The sequence below is a fragment of the Podarcis tiliguerta genome (assembly GCF_965153285.1).
Source record: "Podarcis tiliguerta genome assembly, chromosome: 4".
Taxonomy (NCBI): domain Eukaryota; kingdom Metazoa; phylum Chordata; class Lepidosauria; order Squamata; family Lacertidae; genus Podarcis; species Podarcis tiliguerta.
In genome coordinates, this window is record NC_139537.1 from 56024511 (window position 1) to 56045206 (window position 20696).

The window sequence follows — 20696 nt, forward strand, 5'->3', positions numbered from 1 at the left end:
TGCATTTCAACTTTTTATTTTATTAAAATTGAGAGCAATGCACAGCACATGCAGTGCTAGCATCTAAACTAATACAATAAGCAATTACTAAACCTACAGTGACTTGAAGTTCAAATCTTTACATTCAGCAAGTTTAAATCCGTTCATTGCATATGATTAAACCCATTCTTTGCATATGATTGAATCCTTATCTGAACTGAATAATATTGCTGGCTGTAAAACTTGCTAAAATGCTATTGCTGAATGTACAAGTCACTGATTATGCCAATACAACAAAGATAACCACATGTTTTGAGGATTGCAATGTGCCAGACATTCACTGAAAAAAAAACCACACAACTAAACAAAAACTCACGCAACAAACATCTGAGAATCTGGACACTTCACGTCAGTGTTTTGAAGTGTTTCATTAATATCTTAAGACAAGTGTATCAAAACCTTGGCATGTTTAATTTTAAAGTTGCCAATTTTTGTTTTACTATCAGAAAGTTACGGCTACATTGCCAATGCCGGGTCTGCTTAATTTGACTTAAGAGTTTAATATGACTTAAACATTAAAAGCTCACACTACCCCGAAATATATAATTTCACGCATACGGTGACATTCAACATTCAAGTGCCAGTGTTTTTGTACTGTCTTTTGGTCAAGTTTCTTTAAACTTTCAAAGAATCACTTTTAGGCTTACAAAAATAAATATTTGTCAAAAATGTTCAATAAATATTACACAAAACTAGCAGCAAAAAGTATCTAGAAATCTGTCGTGTGCAAAGTTTTCTTCCCAACCATTATTCCCATGGTCCCAGTTTTAGAATCTAGTTCCTCCTCCTTAGACAAGCTGCGTTCAGTCTCCCAAGAGACAAAATAAGATTGGAAGTTAAGGACACGCACACAAGACATATAAAATTCTCTGAATGTGCAATAAAAGAAGTATTTTGTAAAAAGTTATGGGCAAAATGTACAAGGGCCTAAATCTAGACTAATTGAAATAGCACCATAACAAATGACCTCAAATACTGTCAAGTGCACCTACTTAAAGTTTAGAACAAGGCACAATACACTTGAAAAGATCTATTGCACTTTAGGAGATTTTGCTGTTGTCCTATGCCACTTAGACTAAGAGTTGGTAACAGCTCTGGCCGCAGAAGATAGCTCAGAGAAACTAAGTGGCAGAGGCATTTTACTGTTGGAAATACTTATCTTTGGCCAGATTCAGCATAACAGACTAAATACAATGGAAACCTATGCAACTAAAACTGACTAAAACTGCACTTGATAGCAGAATTGAAACCTTGTGCAGTTATGTACATTCCAACCTTTGTGATCTCAGAATTTGTTACTCTTCTGGAGCCATTTTACAAGTCTACAGTAAGCCAGTTAACACTTCAACGCAGCTTGAACAGAGTAATGTGAATCTGCATTAAAATAAAGCCTGCTGCATAATTCTTCCTGTTCATTCCCCCTTGACCAAAAAACATCAACACTAGCATGCGTTAAGACCAAAAAAATCAGTCAGGCCCTTAAAAGGTGGACCCATCACTGTTGTGGTCAGCCATTCTACCATTTCAATTTTAATATGGCAGGCAATTTTGAAAAGTCTAAGTAGATGAATTCTCCTAAAAACTATTTCAAGTTCAGACCTTTAAACATTCCCTGTAATGTTCCGCCTCCATTTGGCTAGCTCACATTAATAATCTGCCTAAACACTGGAATTGCTGTGTTTACTTGCATTAACTTTAAAACAGTGCTTGTATGCATGTATCCATACATCACTTCTTCATCATCATCATCATGACTGGAATGGCTTATTAAAGACTATCAGGTTCTAAGTACCTATCCAGGATAGAGTGAGCAAATCAACTTTAACTTAGTACAGTTTTGCCACATTAGAAACTAATTCCATTGATATGCTTCAAGATGTTTTATTTTTTCAAATCTGAGTATCAAAGCCCTAATGCAGGCCACCGCACAAGTTTTTTTTTGTAGTATAAAGTGGATGAATCAATGATTCCTGTAAGTTGTATCACACCTGCGTGCCAAGGTTTGATTTTTTTTAAAGCCCAAGTAGAGTAATTTTGTCAAGACAATTGATAATCTTGGGCATTACTGAGCCAACAGGACATCAAAATAAAAAGTTGTCTAAAGTTAAAGGCACAGTACATTAACAAATGATCCTCAGTCACAAAATTATAAATACAGTCTGGGAGTAGGGGGGTGGAGGAGTTAATCTCAACTACAATGGAGTCTTTAAACCTTCAAAGTAGGGCTTCTGTTCCTTTCCTTCTTCTTGTGACCTTGAGCTCCCTTAAAAAAAATTCAGTGGAGAATCACAGCTGGTAATGTACTGCGAGTTCTTGAAGCTACACAAGGTATAGTCTGGCTAAGTTACATGTGGTTTCCATATTAGCTTGTTTGGTAAGAATCTGCAGCAAGCAGATCAGTTGCCCCACCAATCTACCCCCTGAGAGTTATAGTTTCCTCCATATCCATCACTGTTATAGAAGCCGCCATAGCCACCACCTCCACCTATTAAGACAAAAAGGCAAGAAGAGTTTATGACCAAGTGAATTTACCTTTACAATCTTATTTTCTACAGTTTGAGAAAAACCAACCACCTTCCTTCATTCCAACAGCCCAAGGCACACTGAAATGAAACTCACCTCCAAATCCTCTGCTGCCTCCATGGCCACCGCCACCACCACTGCCACCGCTGCGCCCACTACTTGTGCGGCTGCTTCCAAAGCTACTGCTGCTGCTGGTACTGCTACTTGTTCGATAATCTCGGGCACCAAACCCTCCACTGAAACGGCTAGAGGAAAGAACAGCAACAAGTTGCGATTAGAAGACCACAGTTCCTTAAGTATGCTATTTATTACATTTCCTCATTCATTGCCCTTCATGTTGCTACATCAGGAAATTCAGTTAATCAAACATCTTAGATAGTTCTTCAACAATTGCCAGTCCCTTGGCTAAAATGATGTACTATATTAATTTTTAATGTTATGTATTTCATTTTCAATAAAAGATCATATTTCGGGAGAGGGGGCGCCAAGCAAAGCAATGCTGGCCCCAATCCGTTTCAGAGCCAGTATCTGAAGAAATGCCCACTTCCACATAAACCAGACTAAATGCCTCTGGTAGCCCCTGCCTTCAGAGGCTGGGAGAGAAGCAGCCAGATAAAGGGCCTTCACAGCTGTGGCTCCCAATCCGTAGAGCACTCATCCAGCGCAGAATTGTGTATTGCCAGGTAAAAGGGAGTCTCGTATAAAGACCCAAGCAAACAGATCTGTTAAATTCGCCTTGCTGCTTCAAAGTAATAGTTTATAAATGTTCGAGTTACAACCCACCATGAGAGCTCTAGAAATTGAAGGACAACCATTTTTCACCTAAGATCTCCGCTGCTGATTAATAATAAAAATTAACTATTTTGATGGTGCTTAATAATGGAATCTTAAGATTTGTGTTACACCAAGCACCTTCTGCTGAGTAGGCTTGATATATGGGCCATACTCCACTAAAATATCATTTCCCCAGAGCCAGCGAGGGCAGTGGTTTCAATTTTTTATCACGCTGCTCCATGTGTCCTCTTTTAAAAGCAACCTCTCCTGGCTAGTAATTACTATTCTTCTCATCCTGAAGAAAGGAAGAGCACTGTCTTCCACTGAAGGGCTAAAGGGAGGAATACAGAAGTAAAATATTATACTGCTATATGGAAGTCAGGTATTTTGCTTTGACGTTGGGTATCATTCCAGCTCATCTACATGACACCTTACTGCTTAGGGATTAACTCAACTTACCCTTTTGATCGCCCACGACTGCTTCCACCCTTGTGAATCTGCTCATATGCCATATTTTCTAGCCAAGATGGTACTTCCTGTTTAGCTTCAACAAGTAGATCTAGCAAGTCTTTTGTGATATTTATGTTCCTCTCATTGAAGAATGATGTGGCAAGACCTAAAGAAAGAAATACAGCACATTAAGGCAAGGTAAGGAAGCTGTATGTTCAAAATACCAAGAGCATGGGTAAGACATATTCCTGAGTGCTCTCCAATTACAAAAACGTTTAATTACAGCTGTAGCTGAACTGTAAAGCAGCATTCAAGAAATTTTGCACACAGGCGTATAATGACATCCACCCTTTCCCACATTGAGGTAATTTGCCGTGTGCTTTGCAGGAATGGGAATATTTCATGTGAATCTTTCACAACATGCCTCTGTTAACCAAAGATCTTCTGCACAAAACCAGTTCTAGTCTACTACTCAGTGTACTCAGTTACCAACTTTTTCATACTCAAAGCATGCTGATGGGAGTTTAGTGACATTAAAAGTCCACATAGTATGCAAACACAAATGCTTATACCACCGTGGAAGTTTTATCAAGGTGTTGATGAAGAGTGTCTTACCAAGATTCCCGACACGGCCTGTACGGCCAATGCGATGCACGTATTCTTCTATGTCACTTGGCAAATCAAAGTTTATGACGTGTTTTACATTTGAGATATCCAAGCCTCTTGCTGCTACCTAATGAAGATAAAGAGTCAGCCATCAGCGCCCCATAACCTGAAACTGCAGTGTAAAGAGCCAATACAAAGACACAAGCATTTTCTTAACCAAGTCTATACTTACTGCAGTGGCAACCAAGATGGGACTTCTGCCTGAACGGAACTGGTGCAATGCCTCTTCCCTGTCTCGCTGAGAGCGATCACCATGGATGCTTGTGCAAGCATAGCCTTCGTGGTAGAGGAAATCCTCCAGAGAATCAGCCCCCTTTTTAGTCTCCACAAACACCAGAGTCAAGGAATCTTTTCCTATGTAAGCGAAGCATCTCATTAGCAAAACAATGCCAAACCTATTGTTATAGCACCACCAAGTGGTGCAAACTAGTATTATGACTGCAACCATAAAAAAATAACAACTTTACTAGTCAAGCTAGCTGCATGCAGATTAAAGAAAAATATTCAAATATAGGAGAAAACAAGGAGGAAAAGTCTGAAGCTTTTCCTCCACCTAACATAGATTCTCATTACCTGAGCCATTAGAGTTGTGTTGGATTTCTCCCAAACAGTCTTTACCTGTGGCATTTAGGAGGTCAAGCAGAAATGACCGTTTGTCTGACTCTTCCACCCACACTACTTTCTGTGTGATGTTCTCAGATGTAGAGCCAACTCTGCCAACAGCCAGAAAGATATATTCCTCCAAGAAGTCACGAGCAAGCATCTTCAAAAGAGAGAACTCTACTCAGTATGAGAGACAATTAAATAATGAATCCACCCCCATTAGACTTACCTATAGCTATAAGCTTCCATGGACGCATACAAACTAGGTGTTTCTCTCCATATTTTTAAACTAGAAACAAAGTATTTGGGCGGCGGGGGGGGGGGGGGGACTGGAAATGGGGCATTCAACTTTGCAAAACAGAATACCTGAATTTCCTTTGGAAAAGTAGCACTGAACATCATAGTCTGACGGACACCTTTGGGTGGCATAGTGTCTTGCTCAACAATACGACGGATTTGAGGTTCAAACCCCATGTCAAGCATACGATCAGCTTCATCCAGTACCAAGTATCTGGAAGGTATTATAAGACCACATTAGGATTTCCAAGATTCCATGTTAATATGCTGCTGTCAAAATGCTAAAATTATTAAAATATTATTTTCATACTTGCAAAAGTCCAGTCCAATCTTTCCTCTCTCCATCATATCTACAAGACGACCTGGAGTTGCTACAAGCAAATGGCAACCACGTTCCAAGTCACGTATCTGTTGGCCAATGTCGGCCCCACCATACACGACACAGGGGCGGACTTTGGAGCGATATGCAAACTATGGGAACAAAATTTAGTTTTAGAATTCAAGACTTGAGATATCAAGTTCCTAGGAGCACAATACCACAGGGCTGGCTAATCTACAGGCCTCATGTGCCCATCCCCCTTGCCCTGGGATTTTTGCAGATTCCCTCACCCCAATTTTTTTTTTTGTTCTTTTAAGATTTTTTTGGGGGGGGGAATCAGTGACCACTACTGCTGTGATTATGCGATACATGTAAGTTTTTTAACTACCCACCCAATTTTCCTCTTTTAAAAGTTAGTAATTTGTCACTCGCACCTTCAGCTCCTGTATTGTTAACCATAGGTCAATGTGGCTGTATTAGCCACTCCCTGAATAATACTTACTTTTCTGGCTTCTTCATATATCTGCACTGCCAGCTCTCTTGTGGGAGCCAAAACGAGTGAGATGGGATATTGCTTACGGCGTCCATACCTTCCGTTTTCCTGCAATATTAAGTCCTCATTACCAGCTGGAAAATAAGCTGCTAGTAACAGTTATTTCTCAACGCAATCTGCTACCCAAGTGTTTACACCTTTTACTCTGCTCTTTCCATAAAGGTTTTTAAAGGTTGTGGTCTGAATCCTGCAGTGTTCATGACTGCACCCAGGTAGGAGAACCACAAGCTGTGCCAGTAACTATTAGCATCACAGCTATTCTAGCAGAGTGACTGTCATCATAATCAAGATGCTGGCTACAACTGAACCTAGACCTACTCTGGGTAATTCTGTGCAAACTCCATCCTGATGTGTAAACTTATTTGATGGCAGTGTCTTAAAATCAATTCACCTTCTGTTATGGTGGAACCTGTTCTAGATGGGGTTCATCCCCCCTGAAAGAGATGCACTGTCTGGGAGTACTTCTGGATCCATTACTGTCACAGCAGGCACAAGTGGCCTTAGTGGACCAGTGCCTCCAACGGTTAGCCTGGTGGACAGCCAACTAGCATGGCCTGGAGAGGGAAGGCCCAGTTTCTTAGTCTATGTTACAGCAACCTCTGGGATAGATTACTGCAATGTGTTATGTGGGGCTGCCTTTGAAGACAGTCTAGAAACTGCAACTAGTGCAGAATTCAGCAACCAGATTGCTGCCTGGAACTACATCTGAACATACAACACCAGCAACCGCACTACAGGTTGACTACAGGTTTCTGGGTGGGCTCCATTCAAAGTGCTGGTTTTCACCTAACGCTGTACACACATCTTATTGTCCTTTTTTCTGTGCTTCCTGAGAAGAGAGATGAGGAGGGTCGCAACACAAGAAAGGCCTTTTCAGTGGTAGCCCCCTAGGTGTGGAATGTTGGGGAGAGGTGCCTGGCACAATTATCAACTTTTAGGCAGTAGGCCAACATTTCGTCATTTACCCTGGCATTTGATTCTTATATGCTATAATGGTACCCTAGCCTGCTTTAATATTTATCTTTTAGTGCAAAAAAAAATCCATCCTTTCTACAATATTGCAGGATGATTGCTTTTAGTAAATTATGTTGCTTTATGTAGCAAGCAATGAATAAATGTAATAAAGGGTATATTTGTACTCAAGATCTACATTTTTCAGCAATGTAACAGAGATGGCAATGCGCACAGTGCTAAAGTGAAGTACTGTATTGTTTGTTTAAACCAGATATAATGAACTTGCCTTCATGGCTCTGAGGGCATCACCTGGGCCATCTGTATATATCTGACTCAATATGGGCAGAAGAAATGCAGCAGTTTTTCCAGACCCTTAAAAAAAAGAGAGACATTTAATCTTGAAAGCAATGCAAAAACATTTTCATTCCATAAATCCCACCCAAATGTTATGCTCCATCCATCCTGTACTCATTTCAAGTTAATCTGAAACTGGCATTAAATTTAGGGTGGTATTTTAAATCCTAATATACGTTTTACCAAATTATCAGTGTCCATGTTGTGCTAGAGTCAACTGCCAGTAAAGGGAACGGCCTATCCCTCACTATGTGCACCCAAGAACCCTCAATTAACACCCCCAAATTTCTCAATTAGAACACTGCAGTAACACATAGCAAACACAAACTTGCCTGTCTGGGCACAAGCCATCAAGTCTCTCTTGTCTTTGATGATAGGGATAGCATATTTCTGCACTGGAGTAGGCCGAGTGTAGCGGGTGAGTTCAATGTTCCCCATAATGATTTCTCCCATGTCAACATCGCTGAACTGCAACAGAGTTAAAGTTATTAAGCAACCTGGTAAAAGCCCAAAAAGTTTGCTTTACACTCATAAGAGGGGAAGGCAGAGGATAGGCGGAGAATTGCCCCTCATTTTCCAGCATCTTGCTAAAAGGCTGGATACCAACAAGTCTTGCAGTGGGCTAATGCAGATGGAAGAAACTTCCCATCTTCCTCACCAACCCATTTGATTCTTATGTAAGATAGCATGTCCCCTTCCTTTCTTGGTATCCCCTTTTGTTTATGCTTAATACAAAGGCAGCAAAGCATATTTCTCAAAGCCTAAGATAAAAATATAGTGTGCTGCTGGAGGCAAGGAGAGTTATGTTCCTCCTCCAACATCCTGCATTCATTCATCTGCATGCAATTCCATGTTGCCTATAGCAATCACATAGATTATTAAAGACAAAGACTTTTAAGTAAAGTGTCCCTTTTGAAGGACCATCAGATCCACAATGCTAATTTAAATGTATAAAAGTAGTCCCTTGGTATTCTAGTGTAAGCAGCACACTAGTTGTAGCATTAAACAAATACTTACGCTCTCAATGTGTGGAGGACAGTTGTTGCCTGTTGCTTCAACCGGAATGTCATCATACTTCTCAAAATTAATGCCAGTATTCCCACCAGCAAACAGCTCCCTAGAAGATAAACATTCAATGTAGTATCACACAGCACTGAATACCTGACTTACAGACCACCAGATCCCACTGCTAGTACTTACTGCTCCACACGTTCACTTGGGGCAAGTGGTTTGGACCAGTCATCTTCATCACTTTTATCAGACCAACGACTGTTTCCACCACGCTCAAATCTGCCGCCAAAGGCACTTCTATCACCACCACGACTGCTAATGCCATCAAATTCACCGCCTCTTCCACCACGGTCATCAAACCTAGATTACATGAAATTACACTAAAACCAGTTTTCATGACAGTTTCTGTGATGTGATGTACTAAACACACTAATGAAGCTGCCTGGCTGCTAGGCAGCTTCAAAGTATTTCATGATATAATTAAACAATAAATCCATATAACACCACAGCTATCTATTTCCCAAGATTTGACATCCCCTTGAGAAGGATATATTACCCCAATATTTCAACTGTCTCATATATGAGGCATGTGGACAGAATACCAATGAAATCTGAGGTGGCACACCTGTTCAGATTGCATTTTAATCCACGTTGGGAATTGGACTATCATTTAACTCCTCTACTGCTCTCACAACACAATTCTGCCACATCCCCTTAACGCCCCAGCCTCCTGGTCCTTCATCGAACAAGGAGAAGGCTTACTGAAAGAGCTCCTTCCAATCCCAGATATATTCCTTAACTGCAAAGTTGCTCTAAATTGTCATTCCCCTGTCTTTCTGCTGGGGCCTATGTGCTAATGCTAAGAAGGCAGGAGGACTTCTATTATATGGATGTAAACTTCAGAAGTCCTACAGCAGTAAGTTGGTGGAAATGAGAGGGTAGCCCTATACACATAAAAATTAACATGCTGCAGTCAATGCAAGCCTAAGAGCTACAAAGCAGGCTTTCAACACAAAAAGCACATGTCTTAACCTCAGTCAGTTCTCCCCTATTTCTACAGATTACTGAATGTTTTACAGTGGTGGCATTCACATTTTTAATGGGAAAAGAGCTACATTTTTACCTTCCTCTTGAACCATTACCACGCTCAGCAAAAAAGCTTGATTTTCCTGATCCACGGTCACTCCTTGCACCAAAGCTACTGTATGCAGCATCCCTGTCTCGGCCAGCATTCCACCCACCATCAAATCCTAGGAATAATAAAATCACCAATGAAATCACTGATTGGGTAGATGCTCAGTGTAAAGATACAAAATCCCTCAAACCATCACCATGAAAATGTTTGAGTAATTAGCAGCCTGTCTTAAGAGAAATTCCCATATTTTATTGCACATTTTAAATCAAGGAAAGGCACTGAAATCGGGTGTTTTACTGCCAATATTTCAAGATGGCAGAGTTTAAAAAGCTGGTCCAGGGTGATCATGTAGCAAATTATATTCAAGAGGCAGCAGCCGATGATTCTCTCGAGCTGCAGCAAACCCCAAAAGCAAAGCCTAGAAATGTCCATTAGGACCCTGCCTACTTTTGTGCCCATGGCGTTGTAGTAGAGTATGGCCATTAGGCAACTTTTCGTGAATTATGTCATTATCTTATTCTAGTTACATTTAATTTGTCTCAAGAAAAAAAATGGCAACCTGGGCTGAAAATGAGACCTTCCCGGAGTCCATCAATGTGTCCACAGGTACACTGAAGCAAAGATGATGAAATAGAAAGCAGTGAAAAGACCTGGAGACTGATGGTATTTCCTGACAGGCAAAATCTGGAGTCGGTGGTAACTGGTATAATGAGGCCACTCAGTGAGAAGCTTCACTGTTCTTGAGACATTCGTATGGCTCTTTTATTTGGATAACTATACAACTCCAGAATTCTACGGTAGTATCCTATAGCTGTAACTATAATTAAGGCTCCAGGATCCATATTCAAATAACCAACAAGAATGAGTACTAATTCTGTAGCTTTCCAGCTGAGGGCAAAACAGCTCTGCAAATGGTACTTGATAAACAAAGCCTCAAACTTCCCTAAGAAGACTCAACCTATGCTACTATAACCTGATCTAAGCTCTCTAGAAAGAAGCTGTCTTTATTGTCGAGAGCAGCAGTGGACACTCAGGTTTTGTTGGATGAAAGGTGCCAGGTCTCCCTCGCCCACCTCTGTCATCACGTCCAGATCCTCCTCTGGATCCAAACACACCACGATCACGATCGTAGCCATTCATCCGGCTGTCACGATCATATCCATTCATATAGCCATTACCTCCACGAGAGTCCCAGCTGGGGGAATCTTTGGCAGAGAATAAAAAGTTACAAAATTAAAGGGTAAAATGCGCTAGCAAGTTCTTGCAAGCTCCACAGCATCAGTGCGACTTTTGCTGCCAGAAATTTACATGAAAGGCTCCTTTCTGGGAAAAGCAGAGTAGTGTTGGGCCTAAATTCTTGATTAGAAATGCAAGCCTTCGCCTGACATGGATGCTGCATTGTGAACCACTTTACAAAGCTGCAAACCAGGTTTTATAGAAAGTTGTGTATTTAGTTAAGCCAAGAGATTATTTTTTTAAAAAAGAAACTAATGCAGTGATTCGTATGTGTGTTAGTTTTGTGTATCAATACTCGCTGCCATGCTGAAAATAGAAGCATGTCCTAAAGAAAGCTAGTCAAACCGAATGAAGCAAGATTCAAGATCCTGTGCTAAACTTGGCAAATATATATTTTATTATGAATGGAATGACGACAGACCAGTCAACGATGAGTGTTGTATTATTTTGATTACAAATCCTGCTTCCTAGTAAGAGCAGATTGCAGTATAAAGTTCATAAAATGATGTTTGAGTCTAAGCCAGTTTAGTGATGCAAATGAACCTTGGTGAGCCTTGGGCTCACACACTTTCCTTGACACGCTAACAAGGAGTTCGAGAAGGCTTCAACTTATATTTGTGCTTGACCACAACTTGTTATGCCTGGGGTGGCCACTGTGGTACTCTGGAGGACATCCATTAGAATTTGTGCCATTGATATGTTTGTGATAGTGGGAAGCACCAGATCTGCATTTTTTACTGTGCAGTCTCACACTGCAATCTTTATTCTCATGGTCATTTTTTGGGTATCTGTTTTTTTCTACTGGATCCAATGTTTACTCAAGTCAAAATGTGTGCTTTCTGTCTGCAGGGGGAGATGGAAAGAGATGAAAAAGAAGCAACCAGAGGTGGTGACGCCCACAGAACTCTCATCATTCCAAATGTGCCCAATAGCCCCAAAAGATTGGTATCAATGCTAGATGTCCAAACTGGTGAATATAAACTACAAAACCATTTGCAACACGCCAAGTTGAAACCAGAATTAGCATTAACAGGCTTGTCAATTTGGACATAAACTGCACTTAACAGAAAAGAAGTCTTTACTCCTGTTGATGGCTGCACACCAAAGGAAGCACGAGAAGGAAGTGTACGAGTCCAAGGCTTGCTTGCATCACACTTAACTGTGATTTAGCATGATATCCAAACTATCCCACTGTTACCTTAGGGGGTTGTATTGATTCTTCAATTCCCAGATGATGCTAACTACTTAAGCCCTAGTAAGAATATTGTTCACTACAAGGTTTCTGTTCACTACAAGATCCTTCCACTGAGACACGTTTGGTACTTCCAAGATGCTGAATTTATTTGTCTGACTAGCAGAGCAATTGAACCTCTGTCCAGGCAGCTGCAGGGTTTAGCAGAGCCACTGCCACACCCACAGCACTGTCACTCACACTGGTCAGCTTGGAAGGCAAGAGCAGAGTTGTTTGTTGTAGCTATCAGGACCAATGCAATCAGTTGACAACAATGGGGTCAGTTCAGGATCCAGCAGATCCCAAGCCAGCTGAATTACCCTGATCCCTCCCCAGTTGGGGACTTTTTATGAGCTGGTGGAGTGAAGCTTGCTGACAGTACTCCTACCAGTGAACATTTTCAGTGGGTGAATAGGGAATCTGCACCGCCAGAGCAGATTGATCTGGACTCACAAGAGAGCCCCCTGCCACCACAGTAGATTAGGGAGTTGGACAGCACCCTAACATTTACAATTTACTGTACATGTATTTGTTTTTTAAGAAGTTCTAGAAAAATTGTTTGTTCACCACAGTTAAAAAGATTTTACATCTCTAGATTGGATGAAGTAAGATTCTGCTCCATCTAATTGTTATTCTTTAACATTCCAAAAACCTGAAGTTTTTGTTAGATTTCAAAATGCCAAGTTCTACTAAGTTACTTAGAACAAGCTATTCTAAATACTTCAAATACTTATCCAACCTATAGGCAACCAAAATGCAAAAGAACTGAAAAAAGCAACATGACATCTGTTGGAATAATAGTTTTCAAAGATGTAGTACATTAGGCTAATATGTAAACTTATATAAGTTCTGTGAATCTGCTTAGAGAACCTGTCCAAGGACTATGGGGAGAAGTTCATAGATTTTTTTAATTGGGAAATTCTTTAAATTGGATTAAGCACACAACCCCTCCATTAATTAAGGAAAATAAATTATTGGTATTTAAGTTCAGAGTATATTGTGTTATTTCCTTCCATATTTAAAAAGATTTTATTAGGTGTCTAAAATTCTACATCCAAACAGAATGGTTATTAATGGCTACTAGTTACAGTAGCTATTTACTACCTCCAAGTACTGTATCAAGAGGAAAGAACTAGAATTGGTGCGCTAAGCTTCTGCTTGTTGGCTTCGCATAGGCATTAGGTTGGCCAATGTGAGAGCAGGATGCTGGACTAGATAAGCCTTTGCACCGATCCAGAAGGGCTCTTCTTATACCTTATTCACACCCGACAGCACTGCACACTATTCAGCTTCAACATGTAACTAAATAAACTGTGGGGCATGGTAAACTTGCTAGAAAATTAGCACTAAAAAGGCTTGGTTAACTTTCAAGTGTCTTGTAGGCCAGCTACTTTTATGCCTTGTTTAATAAATCAGAAGATCCAAAAAAACACAATTCCAGCACTTGCCAGACCTGAGTATTAGGATTGTTGTAGGTTTAAATTTTATAAGGTACAGAATTGGAAACCTTTCCTTGTCTTTTTCAGTCTATCCATTAGAAGCGACAAAAGCTTGCTCAGGTACAAAGTGCAACTGAAGTTGTTTCCTTAATGTGTAGTTTTCCTTAAACACAGTAAGCCAGTAGATTAAGCCCACAATTTATGCAGAATTTACGTTCCAGGGATTGCATCTAAAGCCAAATTCAAAACACATTGGGTTCAATAGCGGGTGGGATTGCCAAATAAATGTTTTCTTGAACCCCGCTCCCTTTTTATTTTTTGCCACGCATGTAAAGCTGAATGCATAATAGTTAACTGTGTGTAAGTTGTGGGTTTACTGTATTCAAATTAATCCTAAAAAAGTTAAAGTTGCAGGCAAAGGAAACATGCCTGACAATGAGCGTAAAGGAACAAATGCTCACACAGTTAGTCGACTGCAAGTTATGACTATGCAATATGCTTAGAGGCATGCTCTCAAATGACAAATTTTTAAGACCACTCCATCCTGACACCAACTTACAGCTTCTTGGTGGCATCGAATTGGAATAGTAGTTTGCCGCATAGTTATAGGCATTACCTGCTGCAAAAGAGCCATAAAACTCCCAGCATTATAATTCACTCCATTTGAAATGCATAAAAAACTCAACATAATGGTACAGTAGACTTTCTTCAACCTGTAAAAGATATTTTACTCAAGCAACATAAAAATATCCGTGTGAAGATGTCAACTTTCCAGGCTTCCACATTCACAATCACTCACCAGCTCACCTTTGGCGATGAGAGGGAAAGGGAACAAGAGCACTCTCTTGCCTCCTGGTGGCCAGGATAGGGGAACCCCGTCCTGCTGCCAAAGCACATGTACAGAGGGCTTAGGAATGGCAGGAGCCAGCCTCTCACCAGGTCAAGACACCCTGAGAAGCCAAGATAAACTCTCAACAGCTCCAAACAGTCCAGCACAAGGAATCCTTTCCCTCAAGAAAAGGGCAATGCATCTGATTCAACAGGTACTGTGCTACGTCACACTCAATAATTTATACAGCTGGGTTGCGCCCTAGTCCTACTCATAGTAGACCCATTGAAATAAACAAACATGGCTAACTTAGGTCCATTAATTTCTATGGATCTACTGAGAGAAACTCAGAATGAACCACATGTGTACAAGAGAGAATAAGCTTTCCCCTGGGAAAAGTTCATTCTATCCTCTTGTGTTGGATAGTCCTTGGAAGCAGCAGGAATCACTCTTCAATGTTTCTAAGCATGTCCTTGTGAGGCAACAACTTCCAAATGCGAACGGACACCTGTATCAGTCTGCTGCAAAAATAAAGGAACTTGTGACATACTTGACCAATTGTGATAAGAGCTTCTGTGGATTTATGATACAACTCTATTGGTCTTTACAGTATCCATACCTACACGAGGAGAGAAGGGGTAAGGACAACTACAAATAGATGGATATCAATGCCATTCAGTATTTGTCAGCCCCAATACAACTGAGTTTTCTTGCAAAGAGCTGTTAATTTCTAATAAAAATTAGAATCTGTGAATTTGAACAAGCTTCATCTTATGCCCCTTGTTCTGCCACTATTCACAACTTCTATCAGTTGAGCAACGAAGTGGGCAGTGTCAAGTTGTCCTGACAATAAGCACCCTATACCTAAACTTTTCTATCTAGTAGTTAGAATACTAGCAAAAGTAGTATCTGTACATTATTTCCCTGCTCCCAAATTCAGTAGCACTTCCAGATCGCTTTGCTGAACTGTGCAGAGATCATGGTTCAATAAAGGACACAATATTCAATCTGCAGATATTTAGAGTAGGCTTGGAAACCTGCATCCCAGAAGATGCTGGACTTGCAACTTCTATCCCCTTCAGCCAAGCATGGCCAGAGTTGTAGACCAGTCAATATATGGAAGGCCATAGGTTCTCCACACCTGTTTTAAAAGACTTCTGGCAGCAAAGTAGGGAGAGACCTCTTAACTTTGAGAGCTACTTACCAACAAACCGATTTATAGTCACAGTAAATTAGTTTCTGGCTTTTACCCATGCAGATTTAAGCTAAAATACTGAAAGATCACAATTGCAAGTAGAACTCTTGGTGCCTCCCTGCCAGTCCACAAGCAAGGTAATTTTTGCAGAGGCATCTGAGGCAAGACAAGGTGTCACAGGTTGGGAGAGGGATGAGACCTGATGGTCTCCAGCACTTCCATCCTATTTGAATTAAGCCACATGGAGTAAAACACTAACTTACTCCCAGGTAAATGAGTACTGGATTGCAGCCCAAGTTTAGCTGTAGATCAGACACTACTAAGGCAGCATATTCCCCTATAGCATTGGAGAGTTGAATTTTTAGAGTACCACGATGCAATCTAGCAGGAGATTAAGAGCTTAATCAACCAACAGCTTAAAGCTCAAGAATCCTTGGACAAAGCTCTGTGTTCAAACTTCCCCATAAACAGGATTGATGGTTACAGGCTACACATAGGGTTTTTCAGGGCATGGTATAGCCACCAACTTATTCGAATAGATTGTACCAAACTATTAGTAGAATGTGGAGGATTTTCACCAGTACTCCATCAGCTCTACATTCCACCACATCCTTTCTAGATCTCCATAGGGTTAAGGAAACTTCCACAGCAGGTTTAGAGGGTATACAGGAACTGCTGAAAATTGCTTCCAGTGTCAATCAAGATGATAGTACGGGTATACAGTCACCATTTATTTTACATTTTCATAATGTGTGTGGGCCACTCCCTTAAAAATTCTTTATTGACACAGACTCTGATAATGGGGTGGATATTTCAATACAGGAATCACTGCCTGACTTCATGATTACTATAACTTTCAAAATGAGCAAACCATTCTCTTATTCTGCTTGGATGCAAGCACTACATTTTACAACAGATTGCACTGTTACTTAAGTAGCTTTATTACTCAAGCCAAATATACAGCTCATCAATCAGCAGCTTACTCTGACTTGCCTAGCTAACTACATTGAGCCCAAATATTTCCCGTACCCACTGTAGAATGAAGGAATCTAATTTTTGCCACAGACTTAATAAGGTGTTACCTAAATGTGCACTCTTAATACCTTTCCCTACCTTCAAAAGCCTAGGTACTCATATGTCCAACCCCTTGTACCAAATCTCCCTGAATCTGAGCACCCAACATTTTGAGGTTCTTGCAGTTCAATTCAGTTGTAACCCTATTTTTTTTAACCCTGATGCTCCATATATTCAAGTACCAACGAACATACCCTGCTTTGAAGCTTCTCTATTCCGTAAGTGAGGAGGAATGTACCGGCCTTCTGAAAATTGGAAAAAAAAGTTTCAAATTAAAACTTTATACAGCAAAGTCTGTTGCTCTTTTATTGCCAAGATTGTTAACATCTTATGTTGTTTATTGATTAAACTTAGTCATTTTTGCTATAGCAACTATAAATAACTTACAGTATTTTAAGCAAAAAACCAAACCAACATGCACATTAAGAAGTGTTTAAGTACTCCCCATTTGGCGAATACTGTCCCCTAGGGACACCTAAATATATGTAATAAAGGTGCCAAATGAAAACTGCTCTTCATGCAGGCATTTGGCTAATTAACATTCTATGGCTTTCCAAATGTGTTTGTGGGAAGTGGGTTATTGGTTTATTTTGCTTTGTAATGTATTTTGTATTCTCAGATGATATACAAATTTAATAAATAGTAACAACAATAACTGGAACATGCTGTCGCCTCACTATAGGAAATACATACATACCCCGTTTTAGCAGATGAAACAATTTATGTACTCTTGAGTAACACAATCACTAAATCCCTTTTGTTGATACCATGCTCATACTATTATGCACCAAAACGGTATGCAACTTGCAGTCTACTCCTTCAAGGTCTGCAGTTAATTAACTGATTAAGCAGACATCCATTTAAGGTTCTTAACATTCATTTTAAAGGCAAGTTTCTAGCATGGTAATACGTAATGTATAACAGATTTACATAGAATACCAATGAGATTTAGTAGTCTACAATTACAGTACTTGCAGGATGCCTTAGATCTGCTCTCTCAAGCATCAAAATCTGCCATTTTTCTACTATTGCACTGGACCAACATGCCATCAAATATTCTCTACTAGCTGCAGTAAGATGCTTTAATTCTGAATTATATACTTACTGCTTGCTGTACCTCCTCCACTCTGATCGTCTGAAGAATTCAAGTCTAGACCAGCAAACTTTTTAAAAAAGGAAGAGAATAGTCATTCAACCTGATTAATTGAAAATACTTCAAGTAGTAAAGAATTTCTAATCTTATCTCACATTGTAAGTTAGCAGGCTCTCAGCCTTAAACACCAGAATAGATTTGATATTGCTGTTGTAAATTTAATGTCAATTTAAACCATACCTCCTTAAAACGTACTTTGGTTTTACTTAAAGCATGTGACATTATGGACAAAGGCCTCAATTTAGTGCTGTCTTCCAATATGCTTAATATTTGCATTCAAAAATACAGTAGACTACAACCCAAATTCCCCTTTCCTCAAACGTAACTACTTGTGCCAATGCTTTTAAAAATAAAATGGAACTTAAGCTTACACTGTAGCCTTCCTGTAGTTTTACTGAAGCTGTCAAGAAAAAAGGGCCTAAGCCTTAGGATTGTCCAAGCGGTATATACAACCAATGTAAAAAATACCGCTGCTGAATATTTTCATGTACTCATGAAAATGAATTTTGTTTGCGGAAGGGGGGGTTAATAAGAAAATCCATTTATATCTAAGAATCCCCTTTTTCAACTTAAGATGGATGCACATCATCTCGCGCGGCCTTCAGACAGAGCCATTAGCAGTTGTACAAGGCAGGCTCGCTCGGCCGGGTGGGCCTTCGGGGAAAGCGCTCCCTCCTCCCCGCCCCACAAGCGGGCCTGGCGAAGACGGAGCGCCGCCCCCCCCCCGCCCGGGTTTACTGCCGGAGCGACACAAGCAGCGGCGCTCGGCTTTCACTGGCGGCCGCTAATCCGGCCGCGTCACGTGGCTCCTTCCTCTTTCCCCTTCCCGGCCGGCTTCGTGACCTACTTCGGGAGCCGGCTCTAGCGCAGCGCCACCCCGCCCCGAACCGGGCAGAGGGAAGGCGCAACTTCATTTTAAACAGGCTTCCGAGAAGCCAAGACGAGAGGAAGACTCGGCCTTAGAGGCCTGCCCTTCCTCCCCACCTCGTGGGCCTCGAGGACAAAGGAGTCGGGGGCGCGCGCGCGCGCGTGAGGGAGAGCGGGAGGAGCAGCAGCAGCAGCACCAGAGCCATTGTGGCTCCCACTCCCCCCTCCTCCTCCCCTTCCCCAGACAGAGGGAGCCGCGCACGCGCCTCCGCCGCCTCTTTCTCTCCCCCCCCCTCGCTTCGTCACACGCACAATGGCCGCCGTTGTCCCCCACCCGCTGCAGTTCCCTGCCGCCGCCGCTAGGGGGCCCGGCAGATGTAAGCATTCGCCAGCGACGCACAAAGCCCCCACAGCAGGCCTCAAAGGGCCCGGCGGCGCTTCACCCGAGCTACCCTCCGCTCTCCGCCGCTCCGCTCCCTTCCCTCCTTCGCGGGGCCTCCGCTCGCCTCGCTGCGCTCCCTTTCTCGAGGGGGGCTCGGGGCTTCGCGGAGGCGCCAATGGGGCGAACCCCACAAAAGGAACTGCGTCACAGTGAAATGCGCCACCAGGAGAGCGGCGTGAGGAGGATGCGGGGGGGGGCGAGAATAAAAGGAGTAAAGGGGCGAACTAGGATCGATTCAATGAGTCCGGAGGGCCCCCGAAAACAGGCCGAGGAGCGGGGGGGGGGATACGCCTCGGTCCCCCAGGCCCACCCGCCATCCCGCCCCCGTTTACCTGCTGATCTAGACCGAGGGCATTTTCCACTGCCACATGACTCATAACGAGAGATCGTGTCGGGAGGTCCCGCTCCGCGTAGAGAAATTCGGATTCACTAGACGTAGAACTAGCCTGGGCCGCTATCGCTTTCGCCACTACTTCGCCTCGGAATCGCGTCTCTAACTGAAACCCCCCCAGTTCGGCCCGGGCCTTTATATATTCCTCCGCCCCCTCGCAGGCGCCGTGCTGACTTCAGCGCGCAAACCACGCCCCTTCTTCCTCCTCTCGATCCCCTCCCCCCACCTCTGCTTGCAGCAAAAGGTATCGCGGGGAGAACTCTCCGCTCCGCATAAAGAGGTGGGGGGAGGGCGAAGAAATCCCAAGGCTACCGCGAGAACTAGGCAGGCTGCGGACTCCTCCCGATTCAGGAGGATCTAGGTGTTATCGCGAGGTTTCTTCACACAATGTTTACAGCGCTGCTCGCGCGAGATCTCTACCCCTCCCTGGTTTGCCTTCCCCTCCCTCCCGTTTCGTTTCGTAAAGACTCTGGTGAGTCACCCCCCCTCCTCGTTTTCTTCGAGATCTCGCGAGATTTCTGTCCAAATGAAATAAGGCTCTGGGAACAGAGCGGTTCTCTCTAGGTCACGTGGGCATTTCCGCTCGGTCCTGCCGCCATCTTAGGCTGTATGCGGCTGCTGAAGTGGCGCAGCCTTCGGGTGGGGGTGGGGGTATAGTGTGAGGGGCCCAAAGTGGAGAGCCGAGGCCATCTATTTCCCGAGGATTGCGAGAAGCAGCACGAGAGTTGGCGGTAACGTCAGAGTGGCGTTGCGCGACTCGCTTCTGCCTTGTGTGTGACCTAGGAGGGGTCGCCTGGCAACCAGCAGCGCAGCCAGCAGTCCCTCCCGACGCCCCGTAACCCCTGAACAATAAGGAGGCGATGGCCTCCTGGCGGAGTTCCCCTTCTTGCACCTTTCCCGCCCCCTTCCCTCTGGCGCCTAATGCCGTTGCTTCGCTTGGTCACAAAAAACCCTCTGCAGAGAAAGGATGCATAGCGATGACCTTGTCTGGGCCTCTCGCATCATTTGCCCACGGAAAATGCTGCCTTCCATTGCAAGGAGGAGTTTGGCTTCCGCCGTCTTAAGTGCGGGAGGCTTTGACCCCAGAGGTCAAGGGCTGAGAGGCCGCCCAGTATTTTTAGCTCTTCAGGACGCTTCTCCAGAATGCCGGTCGCCTTGGAC

At 42.6% G+C, this 20696-nt stretch overlaps 1 protein-coding gene across 6 annotated transcripts; it reads right to left on the reverse strand.

Moving 5' to 3' along the window:
* DDX3X (DEAD-box helicase 3 X-linked) lies at positions 1-20277 on the reverse strand. 6 transcript variants are annotated; one of them, XM_083437316.1, is made up of 19 exons: positions 19477-19992; positions 17788-17845; positions 16877-16927; positions 14144-14203; positions 10752-10883; positions 9667-9793; positions 8733-8903; positions 8550-8649; positions 7865-8000; positions 7465-7550; positions 6174-6272; positions 5663-5823; positions 5422-5566; positions 5071-5215; positions 4625-4806; positions 4402-4519; positions 3796-3952; positions 2659-2807; positions 1-2524 (listed from the first exon to the last, which is right to left on the reverse strand). In XM_083437316.1, the coding sequence occupies exons 1-19, from the start codon at positions 19519-19521 to the stop codon at positions 2436-2438; spliced, it is 2211 nt and encodes a 736-aa protein (XP_083293442.1). In that variant the 5' UTR covers positions 19522-19992; the 3' UTR covers positions 1-2435. The 6 variants fall into 6 exon arrangements, with proteins under 6 accessions (XP_083293442.1, XP_083293441.1, XP_083293443.1 ...); XM_083437315.1 differs by having other exon boundaries at positions 5026-5215; positions 19477-19932; XM_083437317.1 differs by lacking the exon at positions 14144-14203 and having other exon boundaries at positions 5026-5215; positions 19477-19930.
* Positions 20278-20696: the final 419 nt, after the last annotated feature.